We start from the raw sequence: 27,121 nt of genomic DNA on the forward strand, positions 1-27,121 counted from the left end.
AAAGGCACGGGTAAACTAAACCCGATCGCGAGGCCCGCAACACCAGCTCTGCCTTAGTACTGCTTCTTCCTCCATTTTCTTAGATTGTTTTTCGTTATTGTTGATACTCCGAAGAAGAAGGTTGAGCTTTGAAGATTGGCTTTCGAGTCTAGATCGAGAAACTACCGATTCTTTGATACTTTAACCTTTCTCTCTCCCACAACAACTAAAAATGAAGTTATAGGAGAGAGAAAATCGAATCAAAAAATCTGGTTTTTCATTTGATTTCTGAACTATTTACTTCATTATGCTTTCACCATTCGAATTTATCGATTCCAGAAAACTTGTTTTATAAATAAATGTTAATTGTTACCTAGCTAATATAGTTATGAAGAAATTGCATGCCTAGTAAATCCTTAGCTTTCTTGTTATTTCAGAAGATAATGTCGGTGGGTACTCACATAATCATCAACTTCCCCCCCCCCCCTTTTTGCTAAAGCTAAAAACAAATGATGAATGAAGCTGTAAATGTCCTTCACATGTGTTAATATTCAAATACATGACACTAATATTTTAATATCTGACAATAATATTATAATACATGACACTAATATTCTTATATCTGACAATAATATTCTTATATATGACACTAATATTCTTATACATGACACTAATATTTTAATATCTGACAATAATATTCTAATACATGACACTAATATACTTATACCTGACAATAATATTCTTATACATTACAATAATATTTTAATATATATATGACAATAATATTCTAATACATGACACTAATATACTTATACTTGACAATAATATTCTTATACATGACACTAATATTTTAATATCTGACAATAATATTCTAATACATGACACTAATATACTTATACCTGACAATAATATTCTTATACATGACAATAATATTCTAATACATGACACTAATATACTTATACCTAACAATAATATTCTTATACATGACACTAATATTTTAATATCTGACAATAATATTCTAATACATGACACTAATAATATACTTATACCTGACAATAATATTCTTATACATGACACTAATATTTTAATATATGACAATAATATTCTAATACATGACACTAATATTCCTAGCTAACACCTAACCATACTAATTTATTACCAAACAAAAGATTCCTAACATCTGACCATACTAATTTTTTACCAAACAAAATAAACCTAATACCTGACTATAATAACCAAATTCCTGACATTAATTACTTAATATCTGACATTTAAAATATGTCTAACAATAATATCATAATGTATGACAATGATATTCTAATATATGCCAATAATATTCTAATATCAAACCTTACAAGTTTACTATCATGCAAACATTAAAAGTTTAATGTCTGACACCTAAAGTTTTATGTTTGACATTATAAGTTTTATATCAAACATTAAAAGGTTAATATATGACATTTCTTGTAAAATATGTTACTCCGATACTACATACTCTAAAAAGCTTGATCAGATAATGAAGTTTTACTGCACATAATGCAAATTAAGTTGTATGAATGCGTTTTAATGGACTATTATTGTAAAATACAGCTATATATGTATGGGATGACTCAGAGTATATTCCGCTTCATATTGCCGATAAAGCAACCGAGCTTTTATTTGGGAACATCAGTGCAGAAAATTAGTACAAGTCATATAAGTTCTTGACGAAGAATAGAATTTGAGAAGGTCACCGCCATTGTTGAGAGTCCTTTCATGGTTGAAGGTTTGCAGAAGAAAGCAATAGAGATGATGAAGAAGAATAAGAATTGAAGAAGAATATAAAATCGGGCTGCGCGCAGGCCTATTAATAGAACGGACTCACGTGAGTCCGTTCTACACAATATTTTTCCTTTTGGAATTTTTTGACTTTTTTCGCCCGGAAATAAAAATTGCCGAAATGTTTACCATGGTCCTTAATACCCTCCGGGAGTCCAATTGGCTGGGTAGAACCATCCAATTTGCCTTTAAACGACCAATTTACCGGTTTATAACTTCCACCGATTTCATTAATTCAAGCCTACCACGGACATTTAAGACAACAAATAATGATCATATATGGTTCCAAACGGCATTATATGACCCTGAGATGTATCCCATAGAATTTCAAGACTTTTCGAAACCGGTCCCCGAAACCTCCAAAATTTCTCAAAAAGCGTGGATATTAGCCTTCAATTTTGGAATTTTTTGACTTTTTTTCGACCGGAAATAAAAATTGCCGAAATATTTACCATGGTCCCTAATATCCTCCGGGAGTCCAAATGGCTGGGTAGAACCATCCAATTTGCCTTTAAACGACCAATTTACCGGTTTACAACTTGCACCGATTTCATTAATTCAAGCTTACCATGGACATTTATGACAACAAATAATGATCATATATGGTTCCAAACGGCATTATATGACCCCGAGATGTATCCCATAGAATTTCAAGACTTTTCGACACCGGTCCCTGAAACCTCCAAAATTTCTCAAAAGCGTGGATATTAGCCTTTAATTTTAGAATTTTTTTGACTTTTTTTTGGCCCGGAAATAAAAATTTCCGAAATGTTTACCATGGTCCCTAATACCCTACGGGAGTCCAATTGGGTGTGTGGAACCATTCAATTTGGTTTTAAAACGCCAATTTACCGGTTTACAATTTCCACCGGTTTCCAAATTATTGACTTGAACATAACCCAACTTGACTCCGAGAATGACTCGACTTGGAAATGACCCAACCTGATTATAACCCGCAAATTATTGATTTGAACCGAACCTGGCTTGAACCCGAAAAAGACTCGACTTGAAAATGGCACGACTTAATTATAACCCGCAAATTATTGATTTGAACCGAACCTGGCTCAAACCTGAGAATGACCTGGCCTTATTCTAACCTGCAAATTATTGACTTGTACCGAACCCGACTCGAACCCAAGAATTACCCTAACCCGTTTTAGCCCGTGAAAACCCGAATTAAACCCGACCTATTGTTCACCTGACCCGAATGTAACCCGACTTGTTATTAACTAGACCTAAACCCGACCCAAACCCGATAAGAAGTAAGACCCGACGTGACCCGACTCAAGCATGACCCAACCCAAACCCGACCCACATAGGTTATGGAATTAATCTGAATTGACCCGACCCGAGTTGACCCGACCCACTCTTACCGACCCAAACCCGACCCATTTACCCGAATTGAAAGCTCTAATTGATTGTCGTTGAATACTCAAAATCGAGAAACTGAACATGAAAGAAAATGCAGAAAAAAGGATGATCATCTAAGGCAATACAAAATCGGTTGAGTCATAGCATTTTGCACTAATGAACTTCAAAATGAGGTTGGGTTAAGAATCATGAAGCTAAAATGGTTGACTCATAAGTAAAGTCTTTTGTGGAGACTTATGGATTACCCAAAGCACCCTCAAAATGGCTTAATTCAAAAATTTTGTTGCGATTGTGTCCCTTTTTTTTTTTTTTTTTTTTTTTTTTTTTTTTTTTTTTTTATTGTGTCATAGTCTCATAAAGTAAAATTTACTTTATTTAGAAGTGAGGTAAAATTGTACACATGAAGTTGCAATTGGGGTTGGTGAGGAGAAAAGAGGGAGATATCAAGTAGGGTTGCAACTTGCAAGAGGGAATTTTGCTAAAAATAAAGGCAATAATCAATTACAAAGGGACACCCTAAAAAGGAATATGAGACAAATAAAAATAAACGAAGAGAGTAAGTTAATCAAGAAATTTATATCCAAGAACAAAGTTGTCAACTCTTACTTTATTATAAAGGCAAAAAAGCTCATAGTTTCTAATCGTGAATGGTTGTAATGAACAAAATTTGAAGTTGCGGACAAATCAAAGAATTCTCTCAAATCATTACCTAATGTTTTCAAATATACTTGCCCTTAGGCTACCAAAAACACTTCGTCAATAAACAATTAATGAAAATCAAGGCTAGCAATACTTATTATGAGTGGATGTTTAAGAATTGAAAAAAGATTAAATTTATAAGAGAAAACGCATGTCAATAGAGATTATATTTTCCGATTATTTCCACTTGTTTATTTTTTATTTACTACCTCTATTAAAAGTTATGTGCAACGATTTGACATAAAGTAGAGAGGAAAAATATTGAATCGTTGCACGTCCACATAACCTATAACGGTGTAGTATTTTGATTCGCAAGTGATAACTAATATGGAAAAGTTAAATTAAGAAAAACACTTGTTCAATTTTCTAATCAGCTTTTAAATATTGTAAAACAAGTATCACTGCATCAGTTTATCTTGTTTATCCTCTGTTTCTGCTCTTCATTACATTCTATCTCCTCTTTCACCCCTTTCTTCTTCACAATCATTTCCAGATGTTAACACAAGATCTCACCTTCTCCAAATCCTTAAACCCATTTTCTCTCTCCTCCCAAAAATGGAAACACCCTCTTTTCACAAAACCCTTTTACCCAATTTCCATCCCCAAATCCCCTGTTTCATGCTTCCTTAAACCCCACCAAAACCCTAAACCACCCCCTTCAATTACCCACCAAAATTCCAACACCAATCGCCGCCTTCTTCCTCACCCACCTTCCGCCGGACGCAGCAAGAAAACCCCCAAAACCGGCCGCATTGAAGGCAGCGCCGAGCTTCGCCGCGAGGCGAAGCGCAATGCTCGGCGGAAATCCCGAAAGTTGGCAGAAAGCCTGTTTTATAGGCTGAAAAACCCACATAAAAGTTACGCAGATAATTTCTCTGAAGATGAATTACAGATGATTGGGTTAGGATATGATAGAATGGTTAGGTTTATGAGTAAAGATGATCCAAGACTTAAGCACCCTTTTGATTGGTATAAGTATGGTGAATTTGGACCTTATTCTTGGCGTGGGATTGTTGTTGGTGACCCGATTCGAGGAAGAATGTCTGATGAATGTGCCACAATCATTGGTGAGGTTAGAGACCAGGAAGAGTGGGAGAAGATTGAGCAGCATGAGATGGCTGAGAGTTTTGGGAATCGATTGCGAACATTCGATATGAATTTGGGTTTACAGAACTATTGGGTGTTTGTTAGGCACCCGAGATGGCGGCTTGGTGATCTTCCGTGCGAGCAGTGGACATTGGTGTGTGAGGTTGTGCTCGAAGCCGGTGATCAGAGGTTGGATAAGTGGAATTTGATGGGGAGATTAGGGAATAAGACTAGAGCAATGATCACTCAATGTGCAGCTTGGATGAGGCCTGATATAATCTATGTTAAGAGGCCGGTTTATCAATGTCGATTCGAGCCTCAGGTGAACTTCTTCAGGGCAATGCTGCCAATTCTAGACCCGGAAACGGAGAATGATTACTTGTTTGAGTTGGAGGATGATGAGGGGAGGATTGAATTGGTTACTTATTTTGGTGGGTTGTGTAAGATTGTGAAGGCGAATCAGAAGGCGTTTGTAGATGACGTGGTGAAGGCTTATGAGAAGTTGAGTGAGGATAAGAAGTCTAAATGTTTGGAGTTTTTGTTGACGAATCATCCTGTTCAGCTCTTGCATCCTTGGACTAAGGAATGGAAGGCGAAATTGGAGGAGATGGAGATGGGGTGTGATGCCCCTGATGATGATGATGAGGGTAGTAGTTTGCATCGTCGTGATGCTAATTTAGAGTTTAGTGAATGGATTGAGGATGACAATGATGATAACAATGACGAGGATGAGGATGAGGATGAGGAGGATGATTACGACGCAGAAGACAATGTTGTGGTGAACACAAATGAGGAGGAGGATGAGGAATTGGGATTGCAAGAAGATGATATAGGTGATGAAGAGGATGAAGATTATTGGAAAAAGGAGTTTGAGAAGGCAATTAAAGATAATAATGAGATGGAGAATTTTGTGAAAAAAAGTGTTGAAAGAACAAGCAAAGTGTATGAGAGGCAGTTAAAGGCAATGGAGAAGAGTGAAAGTAGTGCTAGTTACAAGGATGGTGGCGATAGTGATGGCAAGAGCCACGACGATGGTGATGAGGCTGCTATGCGAGGTAAAAGAGCCAAGGTCAGTCCACAAGAATGGAAAACTATTGGGATGGGACCTTGGAGGAAGAAGACTAAGAAGAGTAAAATTCCTCCTGAACTTTTTCTGAGAGCTGCTGTTAGACCTTTTACCTACAGAAATCTTGTCAAGGAGATTGTATTAACAAGGCATGCAATTATAGATGGCGAAATCGATCTGGAGAAGTGAACCATTGTTTTTCATTTTGAAGTTTTGCCTGCACCATCGAGTTCTCCAAGTTCCTTGAATTTAGTAGTAAGTATACTAGTGTTGTAACTTGTAAGCATTAGAAAAACTATAATTTTGTACTCCGTAAGAATTAAGATTATTAACCCTTATATTAAATTTTAAACAATTACTAGTTACAAAAATAGAAGGATTTAAAATGAAACTGCAGGCTGTGCCTCTGTTGGATCTGTACCCTGCGCTAGGGGCCTAGGCCAGTAATTCCAGACCAACATGCCATGTTATGCTAAATTGCTAACTACAAAAATTGTGAATCATATACCATAGTTGGGAGAAATTGAGCGGAGTTCCAATAAATTACAACATTATTCTGCAATAAAATGCAACTCGCTTTCTTTTATACAATTTCACATCTTTGAATCAACAATCTATTTGATTGTTACAATACTTTTATTTAGATCTCTATCCTTTCCCTTAACCCCAATCTTTGGGAGGAAAGGGGAGGACGGCTAAAGGAGAGTGAAGGGGAGGGAATTATTGAACAACTGATGTGAACCGCTAAAACTAGATCTCAGTCATCTCACTGTATGTAGTGAGCCACGGAATGTCAAATGATTCCTCTGTCAGCATGGTCACATCCTACAAGCGCGACTTTGAAGCTGATGATGAAGCAGGTGCACTCTGCAAGAAAGAGGATATGCTACACTGTGAGGCAGAGATTTTGGTGTTCCATTATAAAAATCATTACAAAAGGTGGTGTGTCCATTTTAAATCCACAATTAAATTGGATGACATTATAAAAACTTAACTATTTTCTGTATAATTATTGAAAGACTTTCTGATCCACTAATAAATACTCCATTTTAGCAAAATCAAGGACACAAGATTTTTCATAGCGTCCCTTTTCTTTCTTTCGATTTTTTTTTCTTTGTTCTTTTACTAGGAGAATTGACAAGATAGTTATTTCTGACGAATGCCAGAGATGCTTCTCTTCAGAAATGATAATTATTTTTCCATGAATCCTAGAAGAAATATCACAATCACAATAGTTGATGCAATATAAGAAAAAAATGGCAGCTGGGAAAAAAATAATGCACTAACCAGTAACAAGCCTTTGGTAACTCTTTCCTCCAAGAATCGAGACGGTTTAAAGAAATTGCCATACAGGTTCGACCACTTCTTCAGACAATTGTATATATGGCTTGGCCCAACAGTATCAGCCCAGAAAACAAGACCGCCACTGCAAGAATGTAGAAAATTTTCAGTAACTAGACATTAAATATTTACACTACTCTCTGAAAGTAAGAATTTTCAGAAAAATTTCGAAACTCAAAAGTCAACCCAGTTGAAAGACAGACCGATATGAAGGGAAACTCATCCCAAGAACAGAAGCTACATCAAGATCAGATGCTCGAACCACCACTCCTTCATCGAGAACACGACATGCCTCATTTACCACTGGAAAGAGTATCATTCCCAAAATATCTTGGTCTGATACAGATATAGGCTGCATAGAAAGGGAGAGAGATCACCAAAGATTCACTACTTACGAAAATTTAATTTAAGACTGCTAGTATCACTTCTTTACCTTTCCATCAGGCATAATATTGGTCACCCTCCTAGATTCTTCAATGATGGGCAGCACGGAGAAATCAGGTTTTGGCTTGCTACCCTTTCCATAAACATAGTATCCTTTCCCATTGTTTTTACCTGTGATGCCAGAAACGTCAACAAAGTTATGACAAGAGATAAGATTAAAGAAGCTAGAATAAGTTCAGCAATCAACAGGTTTTATAGCTATGATAATCATTATTTACCATTACGCCCATTTTTTACAAGAAGTTCAACTAATGGAGACTCAAAAGTACGATCAGAGAAGGAAGCGCGAAATTCTTTTGCTACTGCAAGTGCAACTCCATATCCAGCTAAATCTTGAAGCCTGGAAAATTAATAAAGTGCTCATTCACCACCCATATAGCCCTCAAGTTGATGACAACAAACAAACATCAACCAGAAAGATGGAATTAAATGTAAAATAATGCCACATCGTGAGAAGGTGGAGAAAATTACTGGAAAGGGCCAATAGGCAAGCCAAAATCACAAATCACCCTGTCAATCCTGAAGATATCAACTCCCAAGTTTGCCAAAAGATGAGCACTCTGGGAGTATGGGAAGAAAGCCCTATTGACAGCAAATCCAGTACAATTACCGACCACAACAGGCACTTTATTAATTGTTTTACCAACTGAGATGAGGTCAAGAATAACTTGAGCCGAAGTCTTATTTGTCCGCACAATCTCCATGAGAGGCATGATATGCGCAGGACTGTCAATCAGAAACCCCTAGTAGAATTAGAAGAACACAAAGCCACAATTGCAAAATACTATAACAAATACCATATTACAACAGAACAGAACAGATCAGTTGAGCTTCACTACAAAAATCAGCATCGCAGAGAGAGCCTTAATAAGGAATCCGTACGCGATTGATTTTGCTATGCGTATCACTCTCAGCCTCATTCTAAGGTGACTTTCTATTGCTATAATTTAGTACTACCTCTTTCTAAATGTTCTTGACCATTTGCACAAAAAGTTTGAGCAGGAAGAGGATGAAATATTGGCCAATCACTGAAAAGTGATCAAGGGTCTATTAAGAACGCATCTGAATTTCATCTGGAACAGGTTCTAATTTTTCTGGTATTTATCAGAAGAAATGAAGAGGCCACATGCAATTCCCACATGGGTACTTCCTCTGACCTCTTGCCACAGATTTATATTGTCAGATATCAGTCTACACAGTATAAGACTTCTGATGTCGAAAGCAGGATGCTTCATGAACAGCAGAACAGGTGGTATTGCAAAGAAAGAGGATGTAACATCATTTCAATACAAGGCAAAAGTATGGTCCTCGAAGGAAAAATTACAGTTGCCTCAAATTTATTGGAGGCAGATTAGCAAATTGGCTATTTAAAAAAAAAAGCAAAATTTATCTCACAGCTGGTAAAGAAAAAATAAATAAGAAAAGCACCAAACCTGAAAAAATGTGCACCAATAATACGTTCCTGAGAACTGGTCTTTTCTCCAACCACATTGAGGTCAATAGTTGATGTGTTAGTTGCTAGAATGCAATGTGGAGGGCAGGTTTTCTCAAGTTCACTAAAAATTCTTTGTTTCAAAGGAACATTTTCGACAACAGCCTGGATGACAGGATCAGACAAACTTAGCAAGTCATTCTAATATTATGAGCCTTCCTGAATCAGGCCACTATATGCAATTACAATTACTACCAATCTAAGCAAATAATTTGAAACAAAGGTAGTACAAGAAAAATTCATATCTTTTGTCATCATCAGCACCTAACCTAATGCATGTAAGGAGTTTGAGACAACTAACCTCTATGACCATATCAGCATCTTTAAATTCTGAGTAGTCCAATACACCTTGGAGCAACGAAAGCGCTTTCTCTGCCTTGTTCTTCACCAGCTTCCCTCTCGACACTAAGCCTGTTATATTGCCTGCCACATGTAATATAAGATTCCCGGGCATTAAATACTGACTAAAGGAGTATTGTCAATTCAATATCAGTTAGGAGTCAGAACTGTATTGTGGACAGGAAAGGTAACCCGGTCACTACATGCAAAACAGAAGTTAAGGTCAATCATTCAATTTCTAATTTTGACATCACTTCATTTACCTCAATCTTTTAGAAGAAAGAGAGCCAAAGAACACTATTTGATAGAAGGATAAAACTACCTTGAATAGATTTTAATCCCCTGTCAAGAAATTCAGCATTTACTTCCTTCAACACAACTTTTATGTTTCCTAAGAGTAGGGCAGTTGCAATGCCAGAACCCATTAAGCCCCCACCAATAACAGCAACTTTCTTCATACGTCTTGGTTTCAGTCCAACATCAGAAACACCTGGAACCTGACACAAAAGCACATAGAAACATTTTTTTTAAAAAAAAATAGACAAAGTACATTTATATGAAGGAATAGCAACCAACAGTGACAAATTATTGAAGTATTGCCAGTAAATGTAAGGGTATAGAGTCAACATCTTAAATGCTCCCTTATTTGGATGAGACAGAAGGAGAAAAATGAGATTAATTAATCACCTTTGATGTCATACGCTGAGCAAAAAACACATGCACCAGACCTTTGGCAGTATCTGTTAAAACTAGCTCTTTGAAAACTTTGGCCTCCTATAACAGAATAGTAATTATCAGATTCAAATTTGTTGTAAAACCCTTCATAAAATATGAAAGCCTTCACACTCAAATACCTTTAAGACTCCAGCATAACCTCCATGCACTATACCCTCCTCAATAACATCAAGACAGGCTTGGTGCTGTGGCATGTTTCGAGCAGTCTGTTTTGCCTTTTGTCTTGCTGCCATCAGGAATTCATGTGATTCAGAGATGGAACCTAGCTTTTCTGACATGTGGAGGGAGCGTACGAAAGGTTTCCGGCCCTCTGCAATATCCAAAGCCCACAAGCGTGATACTTTCAGCAGCTCTTGAGGAGACACAACAGCATCGATAAGGCCAAGCTTCATTCCTTCCTCAGATGTTATTGGTTTTGATGACTTTGGGAAGACATCAGAAATCACAGAAAATTACAAAGTCAACGTTGAAGGGAAAGAGGAAAAAAAAAATCTTCACAAAATCTTCAGTTAGAAACTAGAGATAAAGCATAAAATGTCATGTCAAACAAGAAATTTAAAGTTAGTGTTAGAACAATCACAAAGTATGCTGAGGCTCTTGTTGATGACAAAGGACTTCCAAAAGAATAGTTTCAAATTTTAATCTACTGAGCTGAAAGACAATTAAGAGGCCTCATTCTGTTGCAAACAATGCAAAACTATTGAGCTTCATTAGCACTCATTTATTTTAGATTAAAATATAAATCCTATTATTGTCAATAGTTTCAAATTTTAATCTACTGAGCTGAAAGACAATTAGGTATGCTATTACTTTTCCACCCATTAATTTATTTTAGATTAAAATATAAATCCTAGTTATGTGCATAGATGGACAATTGGGCATGTATTTCTCATGAATCACTTTCATCTGAACATTAATCAGAGTGACAATTAATCTATAACTCAACCATGATTCCCCATAGCTAGGATATTTGCAACTTTAATCAATACACTGCTAAAAATTTCTTCCAAAAAAGATATCATAAATTTGGATGCAGAAGATCTAATACCAACCACTATAAAGAAAGTATAAAAACTCTTACACGTACAACAGTAATAATATCAAGTTTAATTCTATGTCCATCTCAGTGATACAATTTGCATACGCACAATATTTGGAAATCAAAAATCATGATTAATTGATGACAAACTGAAAATGTTAATCATGCATTCATGCATAGCATATTCTTTAAGAGCCATTCTCATAACATGATATGAGGGAGGTCAAGGCTTACCAGCATGATCTCAACAGCCTTTTTTAGCCCAACAAGTCTGGGAAGACGTTGTGTCCCTGTATAAATGTCCATAATCTCGTTTCAAATTCAACTCTAGTGTAAGTGTGCAATTAGGATAAATGGCAAATCTCCTTACCTCCAAAACCCGGAATCACTCCAAGTGATAGCTCGGGCAAACCAAGTTGTGCTTTTGGTGCAGAAATGCGTGCATGACATCCCTGCAAACGGTGCAAGAATGCTCATACTTAAATATTGGAACGGAACTAAGGAGGAAAGCAAGCACAATGTCCGTATAACGAATACTCATTCTTTCCGTACTTTTCTATGCTTAAAAGTGTTAATCTCTTTCTTATTTTCTGGCTAAGAGTGTTTCTTAAAGTAAACCCTATTTGCAAATGACAAATGAGACGTTTAAATTACGACATAAAAATTAATGAAAACAAAAGCCAGTATCAGGTGAAAGAATAATGACACAAACCATAGCCAATTCTAAGCCACCCCCAAGTGCAAGTCCTTGTATGGCAGCAACAGACGGCTTTCGAGCACCTTAAGCCAATAAACCAGCATATCATCAGGAACATTTCAACTCATGCAACATCAGTATATTAAACATGCTTATAATATGATTTACAACAAATCAAAGAAAACACTAATGCTTAATTAAATCAAGGACCTTCAATTGTATGGACCAAAAGATCAACCGACACATCCGGCAAAACCGACACATCCCCTGCCAAATCAAAAACCCTCACAATCAATTTCACAACCAATCTTATTCTTTCATTCCACAAAAGCGACAACATTCAAGTAAGCAAAATTTACCAGTTTGATGAACTTTCTGGAAAACATTGATGTCAAATCCACCTGAAAACCTCCCATTCTCACCTAAAATTGAGCAAAAAATACACTAACAGTAATTATACGCAAATCAACCCATAAAATTCAGAAAAATTCAAATCCTGGAAATTCCTGCTTATTCAGACATATAAACGCACTTAAAAAAAAAAAAAAAAAAAAAAAAAAAAAAAAAAAAAAAAACAAAAAAAAAAACTGAGAAATCGTTCCAACTTACCGGTGATGACGATAGCTTTGACGTCATTTCGACGCATCGCTTCATCGTATTTCTCCTTCAATCCATTGATTACTACACCAAAATCAACCAAAAAATCGTAAAAAATAATCAAAATTCGCAATTTGAATTGAAATAAAAAAAACAAAAACGAAACAAAAAAAAGAACAAACTTGGAATCGCAAGCGAATTAACAGGAGGATTAGAAAGAGTGATGAGAGCGACGCCATCGTTGCCGACCTCCATTGAAATTCGAGCTCCCGCCATTGGGGATTATTTTGGATTTGGAGAGAGAAAGAGAAAAAATAAGGCGGAGAAAATGAAAGAATGAATGATTTTGATCAGAAAATTACGTGTAAGATTATTTTGTTTAAATAGTTTACACAAAGCTGGATTTTGTGCCTATTTATAGGTAAATACTAACATAGTGCTAATTTTAGTGGTTTTGTTGTTGGAATAAATAAAGAAAATTACTAAAACTTTTACTCAATTTTTAATGTGCGGGGTTGAACAGAGGGGGGAGCGTTGACTGTTGGTGTATTGGTGTGAATGTGTGACACTGTGATATGTGAGAGTGATTAGTGAATCCGATTAGAATATACGCCCGATTACATGTAATTTTTATATGCGATAAGGATAATTTTTGAAGCATATTTGCATGTACTTCTATAATAATACTCCATATAATACATAATAGGAATATTTTTTTTGAAGAAAATACATAATAGGAATATTGAGTAGGATAGTTTTGAAGCAAACTTTATCAAGTACTTTTTTTGTTGAATATGCATGTGCATTTAAAATATATTTGCATAGTTCTAAATATGGAAGTGTTTAGGGTAATTTTTCTCTTATCTGGTCCAAATATAAAGAATTGTTGATTTTAGCAAACCTTATTAAGTTATCATATCCTTATCGAGGTTTGAACATTTAGGGCTTGTTTGGCATTATTTTTTGTTTCCAGTTTTAAAAAAAAAACCAAAAATAAGAAACAAGAAAAAAGTGTTCACTTTTTTGTTGTCAGTGTTAAAAATTATCATGTTTTTAATCAATTTGAATAATTTTTGATTCATTTTATGACATGTATCATATGATTTTGAAAAACAAAAAACAGAAAACCACAACAATGTCAAACGAGCCCTTAAAAAGTTGATTGTAGTGTTAAAAACTCTTTAAGAAGAAAGCTTAAAATATAAGTTTTTTTAAAAAAAATAATAATAATAATAATTAATTAGCTCGCTTATTGCATATTTAGTTTTTTTTTTTTTTTTTTGTACATACACTAAAAACAACTAATAATTAGTAGTAATTTACCAGTTTACCACAGCAAATCAAATCAAGTAATGCAACAAGTTATATCAATTAGATACCAACTAATCATCAAAAAAGGTTTAAACCTTATACCTACCATAAAAAGGGAGAAAAAAAGAAGATTATTTTAGGCATTACTGATTGGTCTTAATGGAATATCTACCACGAGAAACATGCACATAAACTATGTCGACCCTACTAGTCATTCTTGCAACTATTGCAGCCATTGCAGGCTGTAGCATTGGTGCGGGAATGACCACGACAATATACTTCATTTAAATGTTTTTGTCTTAAATGTAATGGAGCACAGTTTAGTCGGCATAAAGTTGTAGGAGATTGAGTTAATTACAAAGTATAATACGACAAAATGAGATTAACTAAGTAATAAGAAAACAATTTAAAATATATGATTCTAAAATAATCAATCGCAAAGTAGAATATGCGTCCAATTAAATTACATGAAATCGGGCCTCTTAGAATTTTTCTTGTTGCAAAAAGCACAAAACATATAAAATCAAATTGGTAATAATAATCACAAAGTAAAGCATATAGACATTGTAATCAAAATAGAAAGTAACATAAATACGTAGTAAATATAAACATCATTATTTTTTTTTTGAAACCTATAAACATCGTTATAAAAGCATATACTCCAAAAAAAACTAAAAATAAGTACACAATTGGCTGTCGTTTTATTATTACGGAGTACATAATAAAAAACACATTAAACTCTAGTATTAGTACTCGGTATAATGTAAGCGGGTGTATGTTATATTTAGTTTATAAAATATGAGAAGGAACGGTGAAGTCGTCGATATGTTTTGAGGAGCAGTAAAGTCAACTCAAGTCAAGCAAGGAAGAAAATGCAATGAGATTTTCAAGAAAGAAGATTGGACCAAAGTGCTTAACTTTCATGTGAAACCTGAAATGATGAAAATTCATTGGAAATATCAAACTCATTTTTTTAATTGAAGAGGAAGTTTCATTGGTACTTTAAGTTTGGTAAAAGCCTAAAATACCAAATTAATATAATGAAAGTTGGTGTGGTTTTGCTAGGTAGTTTCACATTACTTGTACACAATGACTAAGGGGTGAGCATGGCACGGGTACCCCTACCGTTAGTATTAACGGTTTGGGTACCCGATAACCAAAATTACTAAAAGTGATACCCATAATTGGAACTGATAAGTTCGGGTACTTGGATTTCGGGTACCCGGATTTTCGAATCGATTATTGGGTAATCAATAAGATATCCAATAATGATAATTAAACTTAATTGTGTAGTTATTATGATATAATTTACAACTAATTAAAAACAATATCATATGATCTTGACCAAATTATTAATATTACTAATCATTGATATTATGAAGTAAAGTAAGAGTTTAGATTTATATTAATAGATTTAAGTAAGGGAAAAAAAGCAAAAAAAATGCTTATCGGATCGGATCGGATAACCGTTAATTTTAAAATGATACCCATAACCATACCCGATAACAAATTATCGGAACGGGTACCCGAACCGTTATGGTTATCGGGATCGGGTACCCTAATTTTCGGAACGGTTACGGATCGGTTTTTCGGGTTTTCGGTTTTTCGGGTAGTTTTGCTCAGCCCTAATGACTATAGCTAACTCAATGTAAAGATGTACAATATTAATAAAAAAAAAATGTGACACTAAAGACTAAACCTAATTATTTTTGTACAACATGTAAATGACTTGAATTTTTATTGACTAGCAAGATTAAGCATTAAAGTGCTTTCAAGGTTTTCTAAAGAAGCAAGAAACCTACTTTAGTGCCTAAAACCATCTCATTCATGTCTTGGTCCACCCTTCGTTATCATGTCTAAATATGTCTTGGGAATCATTGCCTTGCTTTGACCCTAAGGCTAGCAAAAACTGATACGTACCCTCAATTTATTAAGTATATGGTGTTTTTATGTCTAGTCAGTGTCTATCTCCGATCTTATATGTGTGTAATGGGTGTATATTTTTATATTATTTTAGCCAATTACTTAGTTACCCTTAGTGGACTCCTTTTTAGAGGCTAAGGATACAGAGGTACGACCTATAGAACAAATCCTACAAGTATGGTCGTCCCTTAGTGGACTCCTAAATACTCTTGTATATGCTGAGAAAAGCCACGACTAACATTCGGATAAAAGTAGCTCTTTGAAACCTTTTTCCTCCTACAACAGAAAAACGATCTCAAGTCATGTGTTTTATTGTAAAAGTATTCGAAATCAGTATAAAGTCCAAATACATACCTTTAAGATCCCAGTTAACCTCAATGTATGATCATCAATATTGTACGAACTTCATTCGTAACAAAGGTTTGCGGCCCTCTGCAATGTCCAAAGCCCACATTCGCGATATGTTGGGGAGGCACAACACAACAGCATCAATAAGCCCAAGCGATGCTATTGGTTTTGATAACTTAAAGTTGATAGATGCACACAAATATGCTGATTTACACATATAAAATGACATTTTAATTAGTCCACCAAGCTTGGGAACGAAAACGCTGTGTCCCTATATGTAGATGGCCCTATATGTAGATGTCGAAAATTAGTCCTAGTAATAGCTTTGGCGTTACAAGAAATTCGGGCCAATTAGCCAAATTGGTATAAAAGTTAGCACTCTTGTGACATATTGATGTAAAAGTTATCGCCGGTGACATATTGGTATAAAAGTTAGCAATTTGTGACAAATTGGTATAAAAGTTAGTCACCGGCTACATATTAGTAAAAAAGTTAACAAATTGCGACAAACTGGTATAAAAATTAACAAGCTGTGACATTTCACCCTTCTTTTCTTACCGAATGATTTTTTTTTTTTAAAATAAATTTGTAGTTAATTCTCATTATATGATAAATAATTCTCTCCTTCATGCTCATTCACCTAAGATAATTGATAAATAATAACAAAAAAAATAGTGAGTTAAAAAAAATCTAAAAAAATGAATGGAAAGAGAATTTTTTTTTATAATTGTCACAAAAGTGAAAATTGTCATGTAATAAGTTGTGATATTTATGAAGTTGGGAGAAAATATATTTATATAAAATTGAATATTTGGAACAAAAAAGCTCAATCAAAGAGTTTGATCTTGTAATTTTTCTTGATTAATTCTTCTGCATAATCTAGAATATTTCTCTATATTTTCCTTTTTTTTCTCTTTTTTATTTCTTTAACTTTTTGGGGGGCTTTTAATAGTTTCCAAAAATAAATATTTAAAGCAAAAAAAAAGGTAAAGGAAAACAATAGATTTAAGGTACAACAAATAATAAGAAGTATCTTTTGTACAATGTACGCTTATTATTCTAAGAAGAAAGTGGGTTAAATGTCATCACTAATAAACTTTTATACCAATATGTCATCACATGGTAACTATTATACCAAAACGTCACCAGTGACTAACTTTTATGCCAATCTGTCACAACTTGCTAACTTTTATACTAATTTGTCGTCGGCAATAACTTTTATACCAATATGTCACAAGGGTGCTAAGTTTTATACCAATTTGGTTAATTGGCCCAAGAAATTCGTGCATGACATCCCTACATACAAAACTCGATCTCAAAAGTAAATATGTGAAGGATTTCCGTACACAAACACATTTCGGGCATGTACCTAGAATTATCTAGTGTACCACTTTTGTGGGCAGGTAGCTAGTTTGCAGTTGTCGCGATCCAGGCCAATATCATATATATTGTGGGTTTAAAATCTTTACAATGAGATCACAATACGAATAGACAATGATGTGTAATAATATTAAAACATTTTACTTAGGTTAGTCCCATCTTTGCAACATTAATAAGGATACTTGTGAATAGGAACGTATTGCAACGGCTACAATAAATTTGTAGTCATGGTAACCTTCTAATGCAAGTATTTAATATTTTGTATTAAATCTAAATTATTTATTTATTAGTTGACCAATAAAAAAAAAACTCAAAATTATGAGATACTTTTTTTATAATAAAAACTAATTAGTTACTTATATATATCCAAAGTAATTAATTTACCATAAATTTAATGTAATATTTCATCAAGTTTTGTCAAAAAAAAAATAAAATAATAATAATAATAATAATAATAAAAAAAAATCATCAAGTCCTCGACAGTACACTTTCTTGAATTTTTCTTCCATATGATATCCTTGAGATCGAATTCTTACAGAGTAACATTTTTTCTTAATTCTTTTACTTTCCAAAAATATGTTAGACTTAGCTAGGTCATAGGATCATTATCCATACATTTTAAATGATTATTCTATCCTAAACAATATGAGATATTATTTTACTTTCCTAAACTCTAATCCATAAAATCTGTTTTACAAGCTATATAAAATGATAAAATCGTGGTAACCTTATAATCCAAGTTTTAAATATTTTGTATGAAATCTTAATCTTAATCATACATTTTATTAGTTGACCAGTAAAGAATTAATTTTATTTTCTTAAAAAAAAATACTCAAAATAATTGGTTACTTATCCAAAGTAATCTACTGTAACTTTTATTTCTTTAAGTCCTCAACACGCTTTCATCAATTCTTCCTCCCATTGATGTATTTGATTTTCCATATGATATCCTTGATAATACTTATGGATTAACCTTCCTTATTAATTCTTTTATTTTCCAAATATAGTTTAGTCTAATTTTATTTATAAAAAAAAAAAAAATGATTTTTTTTAAATAAAAAAGAAATTATTAGATGTTAGCTTACACTTAGGTCGGTACTCGGTAGTGCATAATGCCGCATATCAATGATTATATCCTAAACAATCTAGCATGAGATATTATTTTAGTTTCCTAAAATCTGTTATTACAAAACCGTCATTACATGAACAAATTATATTTTGCTGTTGTTATAAATACTCCTTAAACTATTTACTCATTATTCACATTATAATAAATCATACAAATTAATTAGTGAGAAGTCTTGGAGAGAAAACTATTCCTTTGATTCTTTTCATATATATTTTAACGCTAATTAACGTGAGATCGATAGCCATGGAAGAAACGACTATGGACCTAGCCGCTATGTGGGAAGAGACGTCAAGGAAGTTGGATGGGTTAGAGGAAACATGGGATGTTCTTGATAGTGTTTCAATGAAGCAAAGAATAGACGATGTTGTTAGTTTGGGTCATCAAGATGTATCACGACATCATCAACGTCGTCATGGAAAGGGCAAAGAGATGAAAGTTCTCCTCAAACATTTGAAAGGGGTAGACGACGACATAAGCGTTCATCGTCATCAAGAGTTACCACATCAGTCCTCATCGCCGCCAAGATTAGCACAACGTGGTCGAAAAGAGTCGAGTGTACAACCTTTGTCATCATCACCACCTAAACCTGATTCCTCTTCATATTGCAACAAGTTGGAGAATACAAAGCGGAAGTTGCAAGAAGGCTACAACAAGTACGATAATGCAAGAAAGAAAATATGTTTGATTGGTTTGAGTGATCTTCCTACACAGCCTACAACAATAAGAAAACAAAAGGGAAAGCTTAATAAAGGTTTTAGAGGAGTCAACAATATTATTATGCCTCATCAAATACTTGGTACGTCAAGATGATCGTCAAGAGCATACAAACAAGTCAAGAGTTTAGATAAAGGTATAACAACTAGTTTTATCATTGGCGAGGTTAAATTTATGGTGCAACATAATGCACGGGTAATATGTTTTGTCTGCCTTTATTACTCCTAATTGATGTGTCTTGTAATAGTCACAACATCGTTACTATAGTGAAAGAATTGGATGATCGTCCCCGCCCGTGGAGTAGGTCACATCGACCGAACCACGTAAAACTTGTGTATTCTTTGTCTTATTTTTGTTCTTTAATTTCTTACTTATTATTGCACGTAAATCGCTCTATCAACTAACCTAATTAAACTCACATATAAAAAGCTAATTATAATAAGTTCAGTAAATGAAAGTCCATGAACTAATTAACTAATTACCTAATTATAAATTTATATATTTATGAAAGTCATGAATCTTGATAAAATATATACGTTAACAGTTAATAAACTATATATCAAAAAATAAAAGTAGGGCCCTTAGTTATATCATAAAACTACTACACAATTGAATTTTATATGATAATGTCAAAATTTTGTACTACGATAAGCCTTTAGTAATTAAAATAACATAAATTTCAACACTACAAACCAAAGCTGCCCTAATTATGTCAAAAATACAAATCAAAGCTACCGTAATTAATCAAGATCGAAAAAATGGCACATACATACCATAGCTAATTCTAAGCCACTTCCATGAGCAAAACCTTGTAAGGCAGCAACAAACGGCTTTGGTGAATCTGAGATTAATCAATAAATCAATGTTTTCATCGCAAGTATTGTACGTATTACATATACATATATTAGTACAATTTTATTCACCATACGTCCACAAATAAATAATAAAATTAAAAATGTAAATAAGGTTGGTTACGAGCAATGACCTTCGACTGTGTTGATCAATTGAGTAGCAAATCTTTTCGGCAATATAGATAAATCCCCTATATATATTAAACCAAGTACCATGTATAATTGTATATCATAGTCAATTTCATAACTAATATGCTATATTGCTAATATAAATGAAAATAAATCGTAAGCAAATAAAGTTAAGTTTTACTTGTCTCTTGCACTAGCTTAATAAATTTGAGGTCAAATCCGCTTGAAAACTTTCCATTCGCACCTAAAATGAGAAAATGAGTGATAATAATTAATACGTATTCATAAGCCATAGCTAAAAGAAATCCCTCAACTCCCAAACAATTATAGTTTCTGACCAACTTTCCATCAAGCGACTTATACTTGGTTACTGTGTATGACTAATATAATCATGCAAATGTACTCCGTGATTAAGTTATATCAAAATCTTGTACACATTATAAAGAATTTTCTAAACATTAATAATTTAGCTAAATTATGGAGTAAATTAACTACTTACCAGTTATTACAATGGCTTTGACATCATTTCTCCTTATAACTTCATCATAAACTTCTTTCAATTTCATTAATGCTACGTCAAAATCAACCAAATAAAAATCATTAGTCATTTAGAGTTCATACAAATTTTAATTAAAATGAATTACAACATATATGCTTGAAAACGAAAAAAAAATAAAAATGAGATAGAGTATGTTGTATGTAACTTGTAATTTCCAAGGCGTTAACGGGAGGATTTGAGAAAGTAACGAGGGCAACACCGTCATTTCCGACTTCCATGGAAACTCGAGCTCCGGCCATTATTGCCACCTTCAAGGCTTCAACAACTAGCTAGAGACTTTAGAAGGGAAATATATAGAATGAAAGATATGAAATATATACAAGTATTAAGAGAGTGACCAAAATTTAAAGTGTTGTCGTTTACGTATGTATTAAGTTGGAGATCATACAAGCATGGATAGTAGGGTCACCAATGTCATATTTTGTACGTGTTTCATGTGGTAGATAGTAGTTACTCCATAATTGAGTTAAGCTAAATTATTAGTGTGTAGATAATTCTTCTTTCTTATTTTAGGTATAATAATGCAAAAACTTTTGTATACATCCGGTTTACACTAATATTAGTGTACATCGAGCAGTATAAGGGTAACTTTTAGCTAATTTTAGGGTAACTTTTTGTTTTTTTTTTGGGTAACTTTAAACATAATACAATTTTTATATAAATCAACAACAAGAAAAGTTTTATAAAGGTAATTTAATTACATTCAATCACTAATAATTGATTTTTAGTCATTTAAATTTTGATTCTTTACTAATAAAGCGTAGATAATTTTTGTTTGAATTGGGCTACTTTAACTCATATTGGGGTAACTTTTATTTATTTCAGGGGTAACTTTTAATCACTTTAAGTTATCTTTATAATGGATGAATAATTATTGTACACCCGATTTTTTTAAAAGTTTGTGATAACAATGTTTAATCGAGTGTAAGGGAGTGACTACGGCATGAATATGATAATTTGATAAGATTTGCTTAAATCATGATTTACTTTCTATTAATAAATTATTAAGGCAAAGCAAAATTAGTTGCCTTATGACACAATTGATTGTTTAACGATTCAATAGATTTTCAAGAGAATTCAATTAATTTTAGATTATCTAATTTGATACTCCATCCGTACCTAAATTACATTCCTACTTCTCTCTATTAGTAAATATACAGATGCTATATGGTCACATAATGACTAGGACTTTAATGTGTGCCTTACAAAATTTTTTAGACCTTTTGGCTACGGTAGTTAGTGTTTAGTTATTTATCATTTCGACCACGTTTTAGCAGAAGTTCAACTAACGGTGACCTGAAACTATGATCAGGGAAGGCAGCTTGAAATTCATTTGCTACTGCAAGTGCATTTCCATATCCTGCTACTAATGGTGACCCAGTCTAGATCCGACCCGTTATCATCCCTAGTCATAGGTATCACATGATTATACTATATCCTATAATATATTTGATTTATGATAAAAAAAATGTAACTTTGACCAAATATTGATAATGGTTAAAATAAAAAACAGGGGTCCAAGGATCGAACTCTTCAATTCAGTTCAGTTCAGTTCAGTTCAACTCCTAATTTCTTTCATTTATAAAATATTCAGTTCAGTTTAGCTCAGTTCAGTCCAGTTCAATACACCTAATTTCAATCTAGAAGTTTAGAACAAGCCCTAAATTGCCCTCTATTGTGTTCTTGTTCCTTTTTCCTCATCTCCGTCCTTTCTCTTCTCCCAAACTACCACACAACGACCAAAAGTTCAACACCCCAACTTTGAATCATAAAATTATTCACTGAATCACTGTCGAAATCAGGTTTACACTCTTCTTCTTCTCTCTCCTCATTTCAATTCAATTGGATTTACATTTCTCTTTTCTTTTTGTTGGGTTCAATGTGATTTTTTTTTTTCTGTTTTGATTATTCCCCAAGTTTAGATTTTTCACCATTTCATTGACAATTATTTGAAATTGTATTGAAACAAAATTCAAGGTTTTTACGTCAATCTTTGACAAAATAAATCCATTTGAAATATATTTGTTGGAAAATTGAATGATTGGCATGCTTATAATGCACTCTAACTGTTCGATAAAATGCTAACGATGGAAATTGACTTTATATAACTCCATTTTATTTATAATCAGTGAGAAATTATAGTATATTGATTCTTTTATCATATACTTACATACCCATTTGTAGTTAGTATAATCTTTAAATTTATATGAATCTTGTTAAAATTGGTGTAGTTCATTCTAATATAATGTTGAAATTGGCAGGTGATTTAATAATGGACTGGCTCTTAATTCTGCTCTCTGTTTCTGTGATTTGGATTGCCTCTTTATGTAAAATATTGCACATATCTTACTTCCCCACAAAAGATCAATACTTCAACATTGGTAGGTGCGTCGTTTTCGAATTTATAGCGTTAATATATTTCAATTAGTTTCATGATACAAGTACATGATTGGGAATGTGTACAAACTTACTATAGCTTGCAATAACTATATTTGTATTGTTGATAGTAATTCTGAAATTTCACTTTTAAACTATGTGTAAAGTAATGGAAATGGAAATTGATTTGTTACTTAGGCGATACCCTACACAAGAGGGCTGTCTTGCTCGTGATTGCACATCCTGATGACGAGTCTATGTAAGTCGATCTGTTTTTCTTGTCATGGTTTGAAATGGTTTTTGTATATACTATGAAATGACAGGTTTTGATCATTCAATTATGCACTTTTCGACATCTAGAAGAAGCATTGGAGTGTAATTATCATTGAAAACTTTTGTTGCTGTGTTGTTTGTTGTGTAAATTAGAAAGAGGGATAGCCCCCAAAGAGTGACCAGAGTTTTAAGGGTCACTTGAGTTTGTTTTTGATCCCACATTGTTTGAGCACGCCACTATACAAATTATACTTCTGTATCATGTTACTTATGTTGATTGTTTGCTATTATTTCAGGTTCTTCATTCCGACAATTAACTATCTGACATCAAGAGGGCATAATATTCACATCTTATGCTTATCTACTGGTAATGCTATATTTCCAGTTTACAACTTTAGGACTTTGTGCTCAGACCCACAAGCATGTATTTAAGATTCTGCAACATCTTGTGACTTTCTTAGTTAGTGAACAGTTACAGACAACCCCTAGATATTCATCTTGAGCTTTAGCGTCATTTTTGCCTGCTTTATATTTTGGTTGGTTGACTACTCTTATTCTAGATCTTGGATGTACCTAGTAGCTTTTAATTATGTTTCAATTCACTTGGAATGTCTGTTTCTGGTTAAGCTTCCAATAGAAAGTCTATGGGGGGCCAAATGCACACAACTTTACCCCCTAGCTATTGAAGAGTCAAAGAAGCTGTTTCCGAACATACTCTTCAAATGCATATTTCTTCACGCCTCTCAGACTTTTGCTTTTGTTCTCTTCTGCTTATTATTTTCTTTTTATCCAATTTTACTTTGATCTTTGGTGGAAAGGAAATTGTAGTATTCAATTTAATCCTTTTCTTGTACAGAGTTACAAATTTTTCTTTTTTCATATATATATATATAGGCAATGCTGATGGGATGGGAAAAATTAGGAAAGATGAGCTCTACAAGGCTTGCTCCATGTTAAAGGTGATATTTTGCGTTTGGCTTATTGTTATCCTATCTGTGAGTTGCTACCTACATGAACCTGAAAAAGTTTTCTGCCTCCTTGTGATTGTTTGCATATATTTATGATTTGACTCCATAATGGTGTAGCCACTAGAGGCAAAGATATCATTTTGCATCTAATGTTGATAGTTGGTGATAACTTTATAAAGGATGACTGGAATTGTGGTGATAAAATTTTACTTCTTGAGCAAGGTAGTTTCTTTACTGGTGTAGACCTTGTTCAAAAACATAATATGTGAGCTTGATATCATTCTCTTTGTGCAGGTTCCTCTGAAACAAGTGGTTGTTCTTGACCATCCAGAGCTTCAGGTTTGATAAGCAAAAGTATCCTAATATTTTGACTTTATAGTAGTACAGCTAAATGGTACTTTCTAATGTTATAGCTCCTTCTTGCTGTGACTAGGATGGGTTTGGCAAAGTGTGGAACCACACCTTAATTGCAAAAATTGTTGAAGATAACATCAGATCTCATGGCATTGATACAGTGAGATTTATCTTTCTATCTTTTGTGGCTTTGCATGTTTTTAGAACTTAAATATATTTTTTCTGTAATCATTCAAATGAAAATTATAAAAGGAAATGGTTCTACTGTATATTCAGTGTTGTTATTCTCCATTTATCTCTTGTTGAAATTTGCAGATAATTACATTTGATAGTTATGGAGTTTCTGGTCATTGTAATCACCGAGATGTACATTTTGGAATAAGGTGACTTCATCAACCACCTTTAAGAATTTAATGGTCACTTTGGCTTATTCTCCATCTTTATAATGTGCAGCACCTATATCTTTTGCATTCATTGATATTTTGTCGACATTGTCGTATACTTTTCTATTCTGCATTTGAGTATTAGTTCATGTTTTGTTTCTTAGCTTTCAACGCTTGTCTTGATACATGGATCAAAACTTTTGTCTATCTGCTTATTCTAAAAACTTATTCTATTTAGTGTAATTGCATCATATGTTCACTTGAAAGTCCAAAATTTTACTCATACTTGTTTTAGATTTTAAGTGGATGAATGATAGGTAGTCTAAATTTAAAGGTTTCTTTGTATTGTAACAGAAAGGTATTACTTGATTCTCAGCAAAATAGTTTTGAAGCATGGGAACTGGTAATTTTCCCCCCCCTTCAAATTATAGACAAATGTATCTTATAAGCTTTTGTAAGTTTTGCCCCCTCATTGCTGTTTCCAGGATAGTAGCAGTGTATTGCGGAAGTATAGTGGACCAGTAGATATCTGGCTATCCATCTTTATGGCCTGGTGTCTTCCTCATAGGAAATCTATTTGTCTACTGAATGAGCATCCTTTTAAGAGCTTTCAAGCAATGGCACAACACGCAAGCCAGTGGGTTTGGTAGGTGTTCTAATTTCTTTTCTTCTTCTGTTCAGCTTTAGAGTATCCAAGAAACGTCCTTCCGTATGATTGAATATTGTTCTTTCATTGACCCCATTAACAACTCAAAAGCCTTGACTTTGTCTATTCACCCCCTCCCCCTCTTCCTTCCAACAATTCTAGTCAAAGCTGCTTCTACTTTGCCGTTACTTAATCTACCCTGCCTTAGTGATCATGGGGTTGGGTTTTTTTTTGTTTCCCTGATTGTTCTGAAAAACTGTGCAGGTTTAGGAAACTATTTATATGTTTTTCAAGTTACACATATGTGAACACACTTCAAAGGATTGTGCTTTAGACTTATGGTTCAGGACCTGAGGTAAACTGGTTTGTACCTTAGTTTTAGGTCTCTTACAATTTTCACCGTACATGTGAAGTTAAAGTTTGTCATGACTGATACATGGTCAGATTTGTGGTTCAAGATTGAAACTTAGTGGAGGTGATTTTTGGAAGAATTATAAATTCACTTTGAGAATGTCATTGCCGTTTACAAGATATTGAAAGAATCAGTAAATTTGCAGTATACCCATGATTATTGTTGGGAGTCTATACACGGATGATGGATCCAAGGGATGAAAGTTCTTAGGTAACATGTTTGTTGCATCTTGATTCCCGAGGAAAAACAAGTTTTGCTGCAATGATCTGGATCAATTGTTTTAAAGTGAAAAACTTGTTTGCTGAAATTGAGGCTTAGGTTAACTATGTTGCAAAATATTGGATCCTTGTTTTGTTGAGATTAGAAGTTATTTGATGAATGCTTAATAATAGTAATTTCACTGATTTGTAAACTTAAGGTAGCATGACTTATTAAAATTTGTAATTTGGGTCACAATCGCGCCATTTGAATTGAGTTTGGTTCAAGTAACGAGTCTTTCAATTTGGCAATGGGTTTATTACGGCTCTGGTCTTAAGTCAGCCTATTGTGATATATTAATCAATGCATCATGTTAATTCCTTACTTAGTTTTCCACATCCTTATGTGCTTTAAAATTATTGTTTCATTTCCTTTTAGATAGTAACTTTTGGCCGTTTAAATCC

General features: G+C 33.6%; 4 protein-coding genes across 6 annotated transcripts; 2 read left to right on the top strand and 2 right to left on the bottom strand.

Moving 5' to 3' along the window:
* The first annotated feature begins 4,240 nt into the window (after positions 1-4,240).
* Positions 4,241-6,399, top strand: LOC110690999. The gene has a single exon (XM_021867928.1). The coding sequence runs from the start codon at positions 4,361-4,363 to the stop codon at positions 6,206-6,208; it is 1,848 nt and encodes a 615-aa protein (XP_021723620.1). The 5' UTR covers positions 4,241-4,360; the 3' UTR covers positions 6,209-6,399.
* A 101-nt stretch (positions 6,400-6,500) lies between these two features.
* Positions 6,501-13,106, bottom strand: LOC110690998 (peroxisomal fatty acid beta-oxidation multifunctional protein AIM1-like). The gene is made up of 18 exons (XM_021867927.1): positions 12,886-13,106; positions 12,716-12,787; positions 12,466-12,528; positions 12,317-12,373; positions 12,122-12,189; positions 11,780-11,861; positions 11,644-11,699; positions 10,490-10,792; positions 10,323-10,409; positions 9,958-10,132; positions 9,598-9,719; positions 9,238-9,401; positions 8,276-8,530; positions 8,023-8,144; positions 7,794-7,915; positions 7,564-7,712; positions 7,307-7,445; positions 6,501-6,886 (listed from the first exon to the last, which is right to left on the bottom strand). Exons 1-18 carry the CDS (start codon positions 12,977-12,979, stop codon positions 6,845-6,847), a joined length of 2,172 nt encoding a protein of 723 aa, XP_021723619.1. The 5' UTR covers positions 12,980-13,106; the 3' UTR covers positions 6,501-6,844.
* Positions 13,107-20,502: 7,396 nt separating this feature from the next.
* Positions 20,503-21,429, bottom strand: LOC110691115 (peroxisomal fatty acid beta-oxidation multifunctional protein-like). The gene is made up of 3 exons (XM_021868046.1): positions 21,193-21,429; positions 20,988-21,059; positions 20,503-20,732 (listed from the first exon to the last, which is right to left on the bottom strand). The coding sequence occupies exons 1-3, from the start codon at positions 21,284-21,286 to the stop codon at positions 20,659-20,661; spliced, it is 240 nt and encodes a 79-aa protein (XP_021723738.1). The 5' UTR covers positions 21,287-21,429; the 3' UTR covers positions 20,503-20,658.
* Positions 21,430-22,678: 1,249 nt separating this feature from the next.
* LOC110691002 (N-acetylglucosaminyl-phosphatidylinositol de-N-acetylase-like) lies at positions 22,679-27,041 on the top strand. Of its 3 annotated transcripts, XM_021867931.1 has the most exons (12): positions 22,679-22,849; positions 23,309-23,428; positions 23,622-23,682; positions 23,993-24,063; positions 24,591-24,655; positions 24,959-25,003; positions 25,098-25,178; positions 25,334-25,401; positions 25,756-25,804; positions 25,887-26,047; positions 26,312-26,402; positions 26,492-27,041. In XM_021867931.1, exons 2-11 carry the CDS (start codon positions 23,320-23,322, stop codon positions 26,379-26,381), a joined length of 780 nt encoding a protein of 259 aa, XP_021723623.1. In that variant the 5' UTR covers positions 22,679-22,849; positions 23,309-23,319; the 3' UTR covers positions 26,382-26,402; positions 26,492-27,041. The 3 variants fall into 3 exon arrangements, with proteins under 3 accessions (XP_021723623.1, XP_021723622.1, XP_021723624.1); XM_021867930.1 differs by having other exon boundaries at positions 26,312-27,041; XM_021867932.1 differs by lacking the exon at positions 22,679-22,849 and having other exon boundaries at positions 23,340-23,432; positions 26,312-27,041.
* The last annotated feature ends 80 nt before the right edge of the window (positions 27,042-27,121 follow it).

Source organism: Chenopodium quinoa, unplaced genomic scaffold, assembly GCF_001683475.1.
Source record: "Chenopodium quinoa cultivar QQ74 unplaced genomic scaffold, ASM168347v1, whole genome shotgun sequence".
Lineage (NCBI taxonomy): Eukaryota > Viridiplantae > Streptophyta > Magnoliopsida > Caryophyllales > Amaranthaceae > Chenopodium > Chenopodium quinoa.